Source organism: Paramormyrops kingsleyae, chromosome 7 (genome assembly GCF_048594095.1).
Source record: "Paramormyrops kingsleyae isolate MSU_618 chromosome 7, PKINGS_0.4, whole genome shotgun sequence".
NCBI lineage: Eukaryota > Metazoa > Chordata > Actinopteri > Osteoglossiformes > Mormyridae > Paramormyrops > Paramormyrops kingsleyae.
The window spans coordinates 14535559-14550023 of record NC_132803.1 but is presented as its reverse complement, the minus strand read 5'-3'; the positions used below and the strand labels follow the sequence as shown (position 1 = coordinate 14550023).

The following is a 14465-nucleotide window of genomic DNA, read 5'->3' as shown; positions in this document are numbered from 1 at the left end:
ATAATGTTTGGATCATAGACAATATTAACAAAATCGGTAATGCTTTTGGACCCTAACTGTAACATTTCCAGACACTTCCCTGCAGTCTCAACACAGTTAGCCAAATTACCACCCATAGGCTCAACAAAGCAGGTGTTAAATCAAACTTTTATTTCATAATTACCATCATACTTTTTTTCCTTTTTTGCCTTGTAAATTTCCTTTTTTTTGTTTGCACATCTAAAGCTCGTATACAGGAGTCTAAGCAAAACACCACATAACCACAAGGTTGACACAGAGTCTACTGCCGCCCGCCAGTGTCTCCCCTTGCTGTCGGTTTCTCCGGGACTGCGAGGGTGTTCCTGTTCCTGTTCCTGTTCCTGTTCCTGTTCCTGTTCCTGTTCAGCTCCCGCCCATGGCCAAGAAGTCCAACTTGTGCTTCCATCTTCCAGCTGTAAGTGGAGCGCGCCCCTCCCCCATGTTCACCTATCAGGACGTTATGGTGCCGGCTTTGCATAGATGGAAGGTCACAATGTACAGCGGCCCCCCCCCAGTCTTCCAATGAGTTTAGAGCTGTCTGTCCCTCCGGTAACCATGGTAACCTATCCAATGGTTGCAACTGGTGTTCATCTAGAAACAATTAAAAAGCCCAATCAACTGGATTTGTATCCTATCCACAACATATACACATTTCTTTTGTCTTTTTTTTTTTTTTTTTTACAGAAACTAAATAAGATACTTTAACATTGATTTGTCTGCATATCTAAATTAGGCAAAAAGAAGAACAAAATTTTTTACTTTGTCAGAGTAATTTCCATGTACCAAACACTGTAAAATAAAAATAAAAAGCACTGTCAGCGAGACAGTGTCTCCCTCGGATAAATAATGAAAGATCTTATATTAAAGACGCAAATAAAGTACAGCTGAAGTGAATTCTGCAAAAAAGTACAAATTCATATAAATGACTGTACACTGAGGATAAGAAATTTACATTATTCAGTATTCAGAAATTCACTTTGCATGTGAAAGGTAAAAAAAAAAAAAGTTTGAGAAGATTGATATATTACTATCAAGTTTTAGTCATGTATAGAAGGTATTTTGTGAAGTGTCTCTCTGAGGCCCACAGCCACTGTTTGTCACCTGTGTGACACGATACGTTTGTCAGTGTATCCCGCAGACCTGTGGCTCACGTACTGCGCTCCGTCACTGAAACGCCGTTAAGGAGAGTCCGTGTTCGGTGGCCGGCCACGGCTACCGCGCCTCCACCTCCTTGTGGCTGCGGGAGGGGGAGTAGTCGCGAGGGTCCGGGACAGTTCTGCGGGGGGAGGTGGGCCGGCCACTCCCAGCGGGAACCAGGGGCGGGGGGGCCCCCAGCGTGGCGGTGGGCGGCGTCCGGTTGAGGAGCCCGCTGTGAGGGGCGGATGGACTCAGCCTGGGGTAGTGCAGGCCCCCCAGCGCCGACATGAAGGGCGGCATGTGGGGCAGGTGGCCCTCCATCGGTGACTGGTGCAGCTGGTGCAGTCGGGCCCGGTCCAGCTCCTCCCGCAGCCGCAGACGGTCCCGCTCCTGTTCCCGCCGAACCTCCAGCAGCTGCTGCTCGTGGTGCGAGTAATCGTGTGGCTCACGGTCCCGGAACGGCCGCTCCGAGTCGTACAGGGCCTGGAAGCGCTGGCCCGGCAGCTCCAGCCGCCGCTGCAGGTCCAGACTGTGGTAAGCCTCTCGCAGGGGGCTCCCCCAGGCGAAGGCTGGGTGGGGCAGGCGCTCGCGGCTGGCGGGCAGCGGGCTCACCCCCAGGAAGTGGGGCATGCGGGCACGGTCCAGGCTGCTGAGGCTGCCCATGGTGTGCATGGGGCCTAGAGGGAGGGGCAGCGAGTGTGGCAGGTGGGGACCGTGGAGGGAGCTGGGTATGGAGGGGTCGCTGCAGCGGGGCGAGGCCTGGGAGTGCCGGGGGAGGTGGTGAGCGGGGAGAGGCCGGGGGGCCGAGTCCGAGCTGCCCGTCGGCACTTCCTGCTCGTCTTTGCGCTCTTCCTTGATCTTCAGCTCATGCTTGGCATAGTGTAGCACATCCCCGGAGGGCGGGTCCTTGGGTGGAGCGTGCGTCTCCGGCAGGACGGGCTTGGTGCCCGGCGAAGGGCGCCGCTCCTGGCTCTCCTTCACCTTGACGTCCAGATCCCTCTGGCGCTCCAGTGGCTCCCTGTCAGCCTCGCGATGCCGCTCTACACCGCCGCCCTGGTGGCGGCCCATGTCGCTGGCGCTGCTGCTGCGGATCAGACTGCTGATCTGGTAGCTCGCTGGGGTGGAGGCAGGGGACGAGCGGGTGGAGTGACGGGAGTCCCTGAGCAGTGACAGAGAGGAGGGAGAATGTATTATATCATATATCCAGCTAATTAAAAACACTAAATAAGAAATCCTAACACCTTAGTGAAGAACAAATACTTATGTACAAATATAAACTATGTACATCTTCAGAGGGAGGGAAAAAAAACTGCAGTTCTTCATTTCCCTGTTAGGGGGCAGCACTGACCTCTCTCGCTCCCTTTCCTCCTTGGCGATGGACGACTCCCTTTTCTCTGACTCCTTCTCTGAGCGGCTCCGCTCCGGCTCAGGCTTGGGCCACTGCGGGGGTGTGGGGAAAGACGAGGGGGTCCGGTGGAGCCGGTTCCAGGGGTCGTGGTGAGGGCTGCCAAAAGCCGGCAGCCCGTGGGCCTCCTTGTGTGCGAAGACGCCAGCAGAGGCTTTGAAGGAGGAGAACAGCATGCCGTCAACAGGAAGCCTTCAGCAATGCCAGCTCTGATATTACGAGCTGGCTGACTGGGCGTTAGGTTAAGTACCGATTTATTTTCACAGGATTGTGCAAGGCTTATATGCATTCCCGATCACAACCAGAAGGGGGCACACAGTTCACACCAATTACCAATTAGAGAATTGCCGTTGAGCACTGCATACAACTGCATAACGAATCTTCATCCCTCGATTGTGAAGAGACTTTCAGCCTTGGACATTACTAAGAACTGACGTGTTGAGTGACTCATAGCCAATGAGTGCAGAAGTTGACCCAGTGAAGCCAGATTTGGGGTTTTAATGGGATTGAGCTTAGGGTCTAGTTTGATCCGATTGCTTTTAACTGGTCTCTAAGACTGCTGAGGACCGGCCCACCTCCGCAGCCTCACCTAGAGGAAGCGGTACCTGCCTACCTGGGGCAGGACGGGGGCTGGCGCTTACCCAGGGAGGGGCTGCCCAGTCCTCCGAACGCGTTGGCTGAAAGGGTGCCGAGGCCACCAAAGGTACCAGAGCGACTGAGAGGATCTGCAAAATGCCAGATAGGGGGGTTAGCTATGAAAGGCCCCCCCCCCACCTCAGCCATCCTACGGGAGAGTCGCTTCTTGGCTTTTCGATTTACGAGAAGCTCTTCCCTCCAGGTTCTAATCAGCAGTTGGATCACCGACCCCAACTGACGTCACGTCAACGAAGCGGCGTCCTACAGTCTGCAGTCTACTGCTGACCTGGAAAAGTTTCAACTGCTATTTCTGGTTTTTGGATGATTTTCTTAAATGCTCTTTGTAGCTACAAGGTCCGGCAGGGGTTCAGAAACCTCCTCTGTTCTAATATGCCAGCAGAGTCGTATTCACTGGACCCACACGTCAAATCAGTAAGCTGCGTAAATGCTGAAGTGTGCTTTTCTGGGAGCCAAAGCTGAAGTTCATGGCTGTCGATGTCGAGCGTTCGGTGACAGATATGACCCTTGATCAACTGACGAATTCCCAGCTAGAGAGGGAGACGCGGCGAGCATCTCAAAGCAGACATGGGCGTGCTGGCCGGTTACCATGACGACGAGAAAATGGCAACAAGCCAAAGCATCCCTTCCTGAACCTGGTCGCTACCTTCAGCGGGAGTGGGGAGTGTCTCACCTGCCAGGGCACTGGTGGGAAGGAAGTGGCTGTGATGGGGGGAGGGGCCATACGGGGACGCCGCAGGATGGCCGGAACCTGTAGGGGGCAGAGCAACAGCTCAGGTAACCTGCACAGCAGCCCACTCTGACAACACATACTACACCATTATGCCCCCTGGTGGATGGTCTTGGTTTGACAGCAAGGGATGCTTTAGCTTCTGACTCACTGCATATCATAGCTGTTCTATGGATTCCCCCCCCTGGAAGACCACATTGCTGGTCTTTATTTGCAAATAAATCTTCAATCGTTTCACTTCTTGTTGAATTAACGCTAATTCTGGTTTCGCTTCCATGGTGAAGCTTGCGCCAGTGGCTATCGGGACATTTAAGTACATTAACTCCTAGCAGGGCCAGGCTGTGACCCTTATTCTTAAGCTGAATTGTTCCTGTTAGACTCAAAATAAAATTACAAGCTGCATTAAATCATTCTGTTGACTAGGCAACAAAAGCAAACGGCAACAAATAACATTTTAGGCAATGACCAGAACGCAAGCCCGGATATGTCTAATGCGTTTGGAGACACTGGGTCAGTAATAATAGCGCCATCCTTAGTCAGTACAGGGAAATGCAGGGAGAAAAAGACCTACTGTGTCTAGGCCCCTGACCTGAGGAGGAAAAGAGAGGTCGGGCCAGTTCGTGGGGGTACGGCAGCCCCGGGAAGACCGCGGCGGGGCCTGGTGAGCGGCTCAGCAAGTCCAGCTTCCCGCTCAGGTCCAGTTTGTGGGGCTCCAGCTGCATCTGCTGGTAACACAAAGGGGGCACAGAGTAAGGCAGAGAGGAAGGCAGGGGTGCCATGTGTCATAGCAACCTGTGCTAGCCCCGCCCATCAGTGCCCCTCCCCCCTCCCACTCACCTTCATTTTCTGCTGATGCTGGTGAATCTTCCAAGCGATCTGCACGTGGAGAGCACACCACTTCCCCGGCTTCTGGAAGAGCCAAGAGGGACAGAAATGACACAAGTCAGTGAGACCTTCATTTTACAGGGTACTTCTGGAAAACTCATTAATATTCATAAGAAGCGCTACCTGATTGACCAGTGAATGCCTTAGAGCTCACCGACCAATCAGGTAGCTTTTCTCATGAATATTAATTCGTTTCCCCAAACCACCCCCTAAAATGAAAATTTGCCTCCAGGACAAGTGTCCAAAGGACACCTCCATTGACCGGGGAACATGGACGGCAGCCCACAGATGGTGAGAAAATGGAGTCGTCCTTACCCTGACCAACGTCCTGAAGGGGTCTGACACCTGTGATGAGACAGAAAGAAGCGTCATGAGTTTTTGATAATGACAGGAATTAAAGACAGGGTGTCACAGGGAAGGTCACCCTGCAGGACGAGCGCGGGAGCTCGGCGGACGTGTTGGGGGCCTCACCCGGGGGTCCTTCTGCAGCAGTGTGTGGGGGGCCGCCCCAGGCCGCACGCCGATGTCCTGGCACACACAGAAACGCACACGCGTCTTAACCAAAGTACAAGAATTTGGCCTGTATATTATATGAGCATGAAATGTCCAAAAGTAAGAAAATATGAGATATATCCAAAATGCCTGACTGACTGACTATTGCAAATTAAAAAGTTTGCAGGGAATATAAGAAAAGCAGTAGTACGACCACAAACACCACTATACTAGCAGAAGGGTCTTAAGGAATAAGCATGCTTCACAGCCCCCGCCCAACACCGGCCCCCCCCGCCCCCCGGCCCCCCCGGCCCCCCGCTCTGTGGGTGTAGCTGCCACTGACACCGTGCTGACTGTTCTGGTGGTTCTGGTTCCGCACGTCGGAGAGACTCACCTTGGGCTGAAAGGCCCCCTGCAGTTGGCTGAAGGGTCCAGCATGGGGCAGCAGAGGGCCCAGGCCTGGCATCCCTGGGGGGCAGGTGGGGAAAAACTGGAAGGGGGCAGAAAGGAGCTGTCAGACCCCCCCTGGCAGTCTGCTGACTTCCTGCCCCTGCAAGCATGTTATTCACGCTGCCAAACGCAACCCCCTCTAGGAGTCTGTGAACCTACGCTGGCGCTCATTAAACAGCGCCCCCCCCCCCCCCCCGTGCATCAACGCAACAACCGTCAACAAGGAGAGAAGAGACAGCTCCTCTCATCCCAGCACCAGGTCCTGTCTGAGAGAGGAGACGCCGGCATGCCCCCCCAACGGGACTCACGCTGTGCCTCAGGAACGGGCTGTCCAGCTTCGGAGCATACTTGTCAAACTGGAAGACAGAAGACGGGGGAGAATCGCGTCAGCGAAGATGCCATTGCGGAGTCCGGATAACGGGCAGACATTGTGAACATTGAGTGCTGAGCTGATTGCGGGTCAGGCTTCGCCGGTCGACCTGCCGCAAACGCCCACGCCCAGACAAGCATGCTGCCAGAAATGGGGGCGCAGGGCTCTCAGAAAAGCCAAGATGACAAGAATCCATGCTTTGCGAAACAGAACAGAATAGACTCGCTATCGCCCCCTTGTGGAAGGGACTACGGGGTATGCTTTTATGCTATGCTATGTCGCTGTTTCCGGAGTCCGAACAGAGGCTGGCTTACGCCTTACCTGGGGGCAGTGTCTCAGTCACACACCACCCCCATTAAAGCCTACTTTTCTGCTATACTCTCCAGCTCCCGTTAAATAACCAAAGCAAGGAGAGCTTGTGACGGTGTTTAAGCTTTAAACAGCCAGAGGTGCCTATAAGCTGAGGAAGGCCCTGGATCTCCCACACATGCGACTAAGGCCCCACCTACACATGCACTCCCCTTGGTGCCGTTACCCTGGTTTCTTTGTGGGGGGGGGGGGGCTACTTATCCTCACGTTTTGGGCCCGGGTACGCACCATGGGCGGTGCCGCAGGGGGAGTGATGATGGTGGCCGGGGGCAGGCCTCCGGGGTAGGGCGTGAAGGTGTGCTGGTGGGTGTGCTGGTGCTGGTGCTGGTGCGTGTGCTGGTGCTGGTGGAACTCAGCACGCAGGAGGGAGGGGGTGGGCGGAGCGCCGCTGCGATCCGAAGACTGAACCAGGAAGCGGCTGTTCAGCTCCTGCCGCAGAAGGTTGTGCTCTGGAGAGGAAGGAAGGGGTGGGGCTTAGTAGGGAGAAGCACATGCCCCGCCCCCCCCCCCAAAAGGGGAGGCTTCCCATATAAGGAGTTCACAGTGGTATGTGGTCATGCACCAATCAGAGTCATCAGTCACCAGCAGCAGAGAATGCTGGGAGTCACCCCTGCTGACCTCACGCTGACCCTTCAGCTTTGGGAGGCTCTGCTTACCGGGATAGCCTGCACCAGGGTGGTGTCCCGCGATGCCATTGGTCGGTAGGGTCGGAGGTGGTGGCAGCGGGGTGGGGCTCACAAACATGGCCGGGTGCCGGTGGGCGGGGCTCGGCAGGGAGTAGCCTGGGAGGCTGGAGATGGCAAGTGTGGGAGCAGCAGAGGGGGAGGCGCGGCTCACCGCGTGGTGGGACGAGGAGGCGTGGTGCCGGGAAGGGCCAATGCCTGCAGAGCTGCCACTGCTGCTGTGGGGGCGTGGGAGAAAAAGGGGGGGGGGGCATTTAAATCATCAATAGGCAGCGCGAGAGAGAGAGAACAGGTGTCACAGGGTCACGGAGGTCAGGGGGCAGGACAGGGAGACACTCACCTGACACTGTGAGGACTGTCGTACTGCAGAGACGAGTGTGACAGGTGGCTGGGTACAGCCAGGGCGTGTCGCTGAGGAGGCGGGACCCGCTGCCCCGGTTGAGGCTGCGATTGGGACTTCACGAGGGGGGGCGTGGCCGCCGAGGCAGCCACCTCCTTCTTGATTGGCCGTGGAGGCGGCGAAAGCGCGCGAGTGGCGGGGGGCGGAGCGGCGGCGGCCGCGGGGGCCGGCGAGCCGGTAGGCGGGGAGGCGAGGGTGGGACTGGCGATGGGGGGGCCGAACGGCACCTCGCTGCTCTGCTCCTGGCTGCGCTGGAGGCCCGATACCTGGGCGGAGCTGCAGGTCTTGGAGTCGCGGGTCTCATTCGCGGTCAGGCCTGTGCGCCACAAAACACGCCGACATCAAACTGGGGGCGACTGTTATGGTTGTTATGGCACAATGTGATGTAATAAATAACACTGATACTTTACTGATCCCCATGGGGAAATTCTCTTTATGCCTCCCTCAACTTGCTCTCTGTGGGTGACAGTAAGCTGGCTGTAAAGGGCGGGCAGCCACCCCCCCTAGCAGCACCCAGGGAGCTGGGGGTCAAGGGCCTTAGACAAGGAGCCACATACATGCCGAGGCTGGGCTCGAACCGGCGACCTTCTGACAGACACAGAGGCTTAGCCCACGGAGCCACACATTGCCCCAGTGGTGAATGACTGCTAGTCAGGTGATGTCCCGCCCACAGGGACAGCCAATCCAAGCGAGTCTAATGAGCTTTCCGAAGCCGCAGGTCAAGGTGAACCCTCTAGCGTCTTTTTGCAAAACGCGAGCGGCAGAAGCATCGTACAGAAAGGCGAGGCTCGTTGACCTCAGCCCACGGGCCGCGGTCGTCCTGCAACGACGAGCTCCTGTCGGACATTAACAGGCCTGACGAGCCACTGGAACCTCAAATACCTTTAAAAAACACCCCCCCCACCCGTTTAATCACGCTCTGGGGCTTAGGAGACCCCGACTTAATCGGGAACGGGGTTCACACAGACACACGCACTGCTCACACTCAGCTCTCCTGCGATTCCTCAGTAATTTCACCACAGCCTGCTGAGAACCGGCGTCCCCAATGACACCTAAAAAAAGAGCATCGCTTCTAACCGCAAAGCCAGTGCTACCGTGGCAACATGGCACATGGCCGGTGCCCAAAGCACTGCGAGTACCACGGGGAAATCACAGTCATTACTGGCAGGAGCTGGCTGAGGGCGCCGGCAAGCCGTGGTGCATGCTGGGAGGGACGTAATAGCTTTTCCTCTCCCGGGGGCGGCTCTCCGGACATCAGTGACAGAAGGCCCCCTCCTGCCCGTGACGGCCGCTTCATCACAGCACAACAGGCTCTCATCCACCCCCAGGCCCTCGCTCCATCTCGCCCCAACCCCCCAAAGTGACAGCGGTTCGGAGGAGGCGCGCTTGTGGGTGATCGCCGGGTTGATGCTCGCTTTGGGGGAAGACTAGCCACACCGACAGAACATCATCTCCGAAAAGACGACTAGGTCGACCTCCGCGATCCAAGGGACTTACTGACCTAAGGCTAAACGTGTCGCATAGGGCTGGACGATAGGACTTCAAATCAATATCGTGATTATTTCAAAATTTTACCTCGATTTCTTTTACACTGCCCTCATAGTTCTCCTAAATATGCTGAACTATTAAAGCTGGGATACTTTTTCTAATGAAGCAGTGCATCTCTTTGTGATTTAAAAATAATTTAAGGAAATACACATAGACTATTTATGGCTATTTAGTGAATATTTCGAAAAGCACAATATGGTCAAAATGAAAACATCTTGTGAAAAAGGACACATTTAATTTGAAATAATTGTATTTGATAAAGTGTTTATGTATCAAGTACAGCAAAATCCCGTTATCGTGGACTCGCTTATAACGGAATATCGTCTATAACGGACGAGGTCCGCTGGTCCCGACCGCGCGCCTTTACGAACACGCAGAAAAGCATCGGATATAGCGGACTCGCATATAACGAAATTTCGATTATAACGACAAACAATTTGGGCCGCTTTTAGCTGTAGTTTTGTTCGGCTATAACGGACATGCAGGCTCCGCCTACAAGGCGTGTGGCGTGCCGGTGATATCCAGCGCAGATACGGAGTCGGGATTATTAAGTCACGCCTCTGGTCAGGTAAAGTTGGCCGATTACTACATGTACAATATAATAATCTATACCACAAGTGTGTCTGCTGAGGTGTGGCATGAGTAAATGGTGTCCTGTAGTTGTGTTCTGGGCATACAGCAACTCTGGATGTAACGGACTGTTTTGCCAGGTCCCTTGAAGTCCGTTATAACTGGATGTTACTGTGATCGAACAAATCGGTGGTGTTATCTTTGGTTGCCGAAATCGTTTTTCTGCAGAGTTTACATGTGACTTGTGTTTGTTCAGTGTCATCTTCACAGGGACATTCTTTTTCCGTACAAGCTGCTTGGGGTGAGGTCAGTTCATTGGCCCGGCGTTTGTACTCATGTCACCAACACCAGCTTCACTTTGAGTGAACGCCGATTAATGTTCAGTAGGACATAATATAGTATTGTTTTAAGTTTATGAATATACACAATCAGGGAACAGATTTGACCGACATGAGCAAAAATAAGTGGGTTAGAGGTTCTAAATGTCTGTATCAATCCACTTTTGGTTAACTGCTCAGCCATAGTGTCACATGACTGTGTGTGTGTGTGTGTGTGTGTGTGGGGTTTCTGTAATTCACCCCAAATCAACAAAATAAGGCTTGATCTCCCGCTGGAAAGCCAGATCAACCAAGGATCACCAATGCTGACAAATCCCAAAGTGCCCCAGCAAAGTGAACCTGTAGGCGTTGTGATCTCCACAAACCAAACGTGCGCCGCGGCCCACGGCTGCCCCCCCCACCCAGAGTCTGCGCTCCTGGGGAGGAGACCAATACGTTCAAAAGAAACAACCTATTAAGTCAGGCTTCAAACACCATCTGCTGCCAAGCTTCCTAAGCCTTCTGGCACGGTTCCGAGCTGCTAGCATCTGCGCCAACCATATCGTGCCACTTGGACGGCATGCACAAAGGCTCAAAATTAATCGGTAACACTGGGCTGCAAATCCTATCGGAGATTAAACGCCCCCGCAGGCAACTTGCCGCACACTCCGCTGCTGACTGACAAATGCTTGCACACCCCCGGCACAGGCCTCAAGCAAAGCTTATGGGAAAAACATCCCCCCCCCCCCCCACATCGCTCTGCTCGCCTACGTACACCCTGCACCTTGCCTGTGCACTCATACGGCTGCCTAGTGAGCGACCTCACTTCTCTGGCAGACATCAAAATCCAAGAACCAATCAGGATGAGCCCTCGTGTCACATGACGAGGTTGCTGACTGTGCATTAACACAGACTGCTACTGCAAAGCAAAGTGCCTTCGTTACACAACCTGCTGTGTGAAAATGGGAATGAAGCGCAACATGGGGGGGTGAAGCAATGTGAATCACAAGCAAAGAGCCCACATTTGCTGATCACTGCACCCCCCCGGCCAGCTCTGCCCCGCTCTTCTGCTCTTAATTGGAAGACAAACACTCAGATGGGAGACAAAGCTTAATTACTGTCACCGTAACAACGGATCAGCATAAAAAGGCCGGTAAATATTTAGAGAGAGGAATACGAGTTTGTTTGAACACGCCTGATTAAGATTCCAGCACCTGCTGAGACTCGGCTCACATCACAGATAAATGAAAATGTAAAAATTAATAATAAAACACAAACAGCTTCACAAACTGACACGATTCATGAGCCGTGTCTAACTCAGATGTACGCATCCGGCTAACAATGGCAAGTGCGTTGCTCATCGATGTCCTACTCTCTTCCAAACCATCGGCGTGGATGCGGAGTCGACCTCGCTGTGTCAGTTTTAAATAGCAACATAAAAAAAGGTGCATTTCATGTCTCCCCGCAAGAGTGATGTCCCTAGAACCCCGCAAGAGTGATATCCCTAGAACCCCGCAAGAGTGATATCCCTAGAACCCAGCAAGAGTGATATCCCTAGAACCCCGCAAGAGTCCAAAGCACCACTGTTCTTACTCACTGAGCACAATGTAATAAAACTTAAGTGCAAATTCAGACTTCCCACCGCACACAGCCCAGAGAGACGTCTCAGAGCGCCGCAGGGTTTAACCTCACCTCTGCTGACCGTGGGGGAGAAGAGCTTCTCTGATCCGACATCGGATGCCTGAAAACGAGAGGAGAGAGCGGGGAGGTTAGTGCCACGAGGTTGAAAGGAAGCGGCCGACTCAGCAATCGCCTGGCGCACGCAAGACGACTCATCTTCCGCAGATCGTACCATTTCTGCTACGAAGGAGACATCTTAGATCAACGCTGCTCACCACCCCCCCCCCCCCATCTCACTTTTCATACATGGGAGAGGATTCATATTCCAGAACACTTATACCCCACCAAAGTAGAGCCAAGGGGCCATTTCCTGTATCGATCTTGCCATCCAGAAGACGCGAGGCCATTCATACACCTAAAACAGCAAGCTATTTATGTATATGTCATGTAGGTCATGGACCGGAACAGATGACTTCTGCTGGACCGTCCCAAACCAAACAGCACCCTACTCTGCCAACATCACCAGTCTTTGGTTTTGCCAGTCCAACATATACATGGGAAACTCCACACAGGACCCTAGCTGCAGTTTCTGAGAGATCCAGCGGAGGGCAGTGTCGCACCATCCACGGCAGGGAAGTGAGGCACCAGCTGGCAGAATTCAGCAGGGAAGACAAAAACAGACCATCTCCCTCAAGCACCCAACCCCCTTCCCCCGAATGGCACAACTGGCAGCTCTCCTCTATATCCTTAGGGACGGCTGAACGCTCTCGGGGGATTCAGACTCTCAGGGGTGGGATAGAGAAGGAAAAAAAATAAAAATCTTTCGCCGAGAGCGACACACTCGTCCACCGCAGCGTTAAAAAAAGGAAAAACATGTGACCAAGACGGCCTTTTCCTCCAACGGCCTCCAGTGAGCAGAATCCTAATTTTAATGGCCTTTTGAGGGGAGTTTAATACTCTGCTCCTCTCCAAAAGCTGGACCGGACTCTTCCGGAGCTAGCAGCCCCTTCGGAGTCGCTCCGCAGACTGAGAGGCATGTCATACGCAGCAAAACCCGAGAGGCCCTCGGGCCCAATCTGCCGAATCGGGGACTGTGGGAAACGCTGCGTCCTCAGTCAGTCAGGTGTCCGGCCTTGGCTGTCCGCTATCAGTTACCTTCCACCACATCCTGTGTGGGTTTCGCCGCTGACAAACATGAGTGGCTGGGGGAGGGGGGGTAAATCCCACCGGGTGCTACAGGCCACAGACATATGTCACTGGGAGCTGGATAAATTGGGGTTTAGAAAATCACTGTCAGCTGATGATCGTTCAAAAAAAATAAAGGGAAGAGAAAGAATGCCCTGTGCTGAAAGACGAGTTATTATTTCAGGGACAAAAACAGCACGCGAATTATGCAAACTCTGGAAAATCCCAGACTAAACATTGCTAAAGTTTCCCCTGGATCTTGAACGCATTACTGGTTCCTGACAAACTACCAGAGAACAAAAGTCCTGCATGTTGGCACAAAACACACACAGGAACAGCGTATCGATTTCTCTGCTTCTCTGCGCCTTTCTGAAAACACTGGTGCGTTCCCTCCCCAGTCCCTCCCATTACTTTGCAGTGGGGCTCCCCTGGATGAAACTGTCCTTGTTGACAGAGGGTTGAAGGGTTCAAATCCCAGGGAATTGCTGTTATACCCTTAACTGACATGCCAAATAACACCTCAACAGAACAGGACAGCCACAATGCACTGATGAGAAAACAAATGATGACACGTTTCAGCGCGCGCACACACACACACACACACACACACACACACACACTGCTAGCTTTGGGGGGCTCTAGCCCTCCCAGTCTGCAGGGGCCACGCTCTGAAATACTTCACACTCCCCTTGGGGTGAGATGACCTCTGACCTTTATGACAAAGGGGCAGAGGAGTGAAACAGGAAAAAAAAGCAAAAAAAAAAAAAACACACACCAAAAGGCAAAGGGTTTCCAGACAGGAAGTGGGCAAATGCTAACATTTAAAAAGGGCGGAAACTCAAGCTGTGCTGGGACTGGATGCCCTTGGACAGGGCTGCCGGAAACCCGACCTTTGGGGACGTCGGGTAATTGAGTCCGAGGCCCGGGGGCTCGCCCCTGCCCCCCAGGGGGGCCATCCACGGTTCGCAGCTTTCCGCCCGCACTCCGCTCATTAGGCACGCTTTTACGAGTCAGTTTTCTTTAAAACCATGGGGAAAAGTGGATAAAAAGGCAAGAGGCCAGCCACAGCAAGGTCGCCGGGCTCGTTTGGGCCTGCTCGTCAGTGCTGTGGAATGTCCCGTCCCACACACACACATACACACACACACACACACACACACAGGTTTGTAATTATAACTTTGTGGGGACTCTCCATTAATTTCTATGCGGAAAACTCTAATCCCAACATGACGACCTTAACCCCTAACCCAGTCCTGACCTTAAGTAATCAAAACTAAATACGAGACTTTAGGTATTTTTACTTCTTTGATTGCATTCACAGATCTTTGCAGGGAACTGAAAAACTTTTGGTCCCCACAATGTAATATAAACATAATCCACAGACAGACAGACCACAAAGCCCAAATACAACAGCATACCACCTTGTGTTTGCCTACTAGAGTTTCAACTATGAAAAGAGCTTACACGCACAATTAAAATCAAATTCTCTGTATGTCACTACTACAGCGATTTCTGTATTTTGCCCAAACTGCCTAATTCCTCAGTGTTAATCATCACCCTGACCTTGCGGTGTTATTTATGGAAGATATCGAGCGGTTAAGGATTTTGTGCCGGTCAATAGCGATCATGTTT

The 14465-nt window shown here is 53.1% G+C and overlaps 1 protein-coding gene across 10 annotated transcripts in view; it reads right to left on the bottom strand.

The window, feature by feature from the left end:
- Nucleotides 1-128: 128 nt before the first annotated feature.
- The window catches only part of LOC111849987 (fibrosin-1-like protein), a 79213-nt gene continuing 64876 nt past the window's right edge, over nt 129-14465 (bottom strand). For 3 of the 10 annotated variants that reach the window (XM_023823366.2, XM_023823371.2, XM_072714356.1), the window contains 14 exons: nt 11721-11769; nt 7534-7909; nt 7167-7411; nt 6718-6959; nt 6080-6127; nt 5716-5811; nt 5301-5357; nt 5145-5174; nt 4782-4853; nt 4516-4669; nt 3888-3965; nt 3202-3285; nt 2504-2714; nt 129-2314 (listed from right to left, as the gene is read on the bottom strand). In XM_023823366.2, coding sequence (XP_023679134.1) covers nt 1231-2314; nt 2504-2714; nt 3202-3285; nt 3888-3965; nt 4516-4669; nt 4782-4853; nt 5145-5174; nt 5301-5357; nt 5716-5811; nt 6080-6127; nt 6718-6959; nt 7167-7411; nt 7534-7909; nt 11721-11769 — 2826 coding nt within the window. In that variant the 3' untranslated portion in view covers nt 129-1230. Of the gene's footprint in view, nt 2315-2503; nt 2715-3201; nt 3286-3887; nt 3966-4515; nt 4670-4781; nt 4854-5144; nt 5175-5300; nt 5358-5715; nt 5812-6079; nt 6128-6717; nt 6960-7166; nt 7412-7533; nt 7910-11720; nt 11770-11880; nt 11903-14465 lie in introns of those variants that run through there. The other 7 variants (XM_072714357.1, XM_023823368.2, XM_023823369.2 and 4 more) reach the window with 7 other exon arrangements.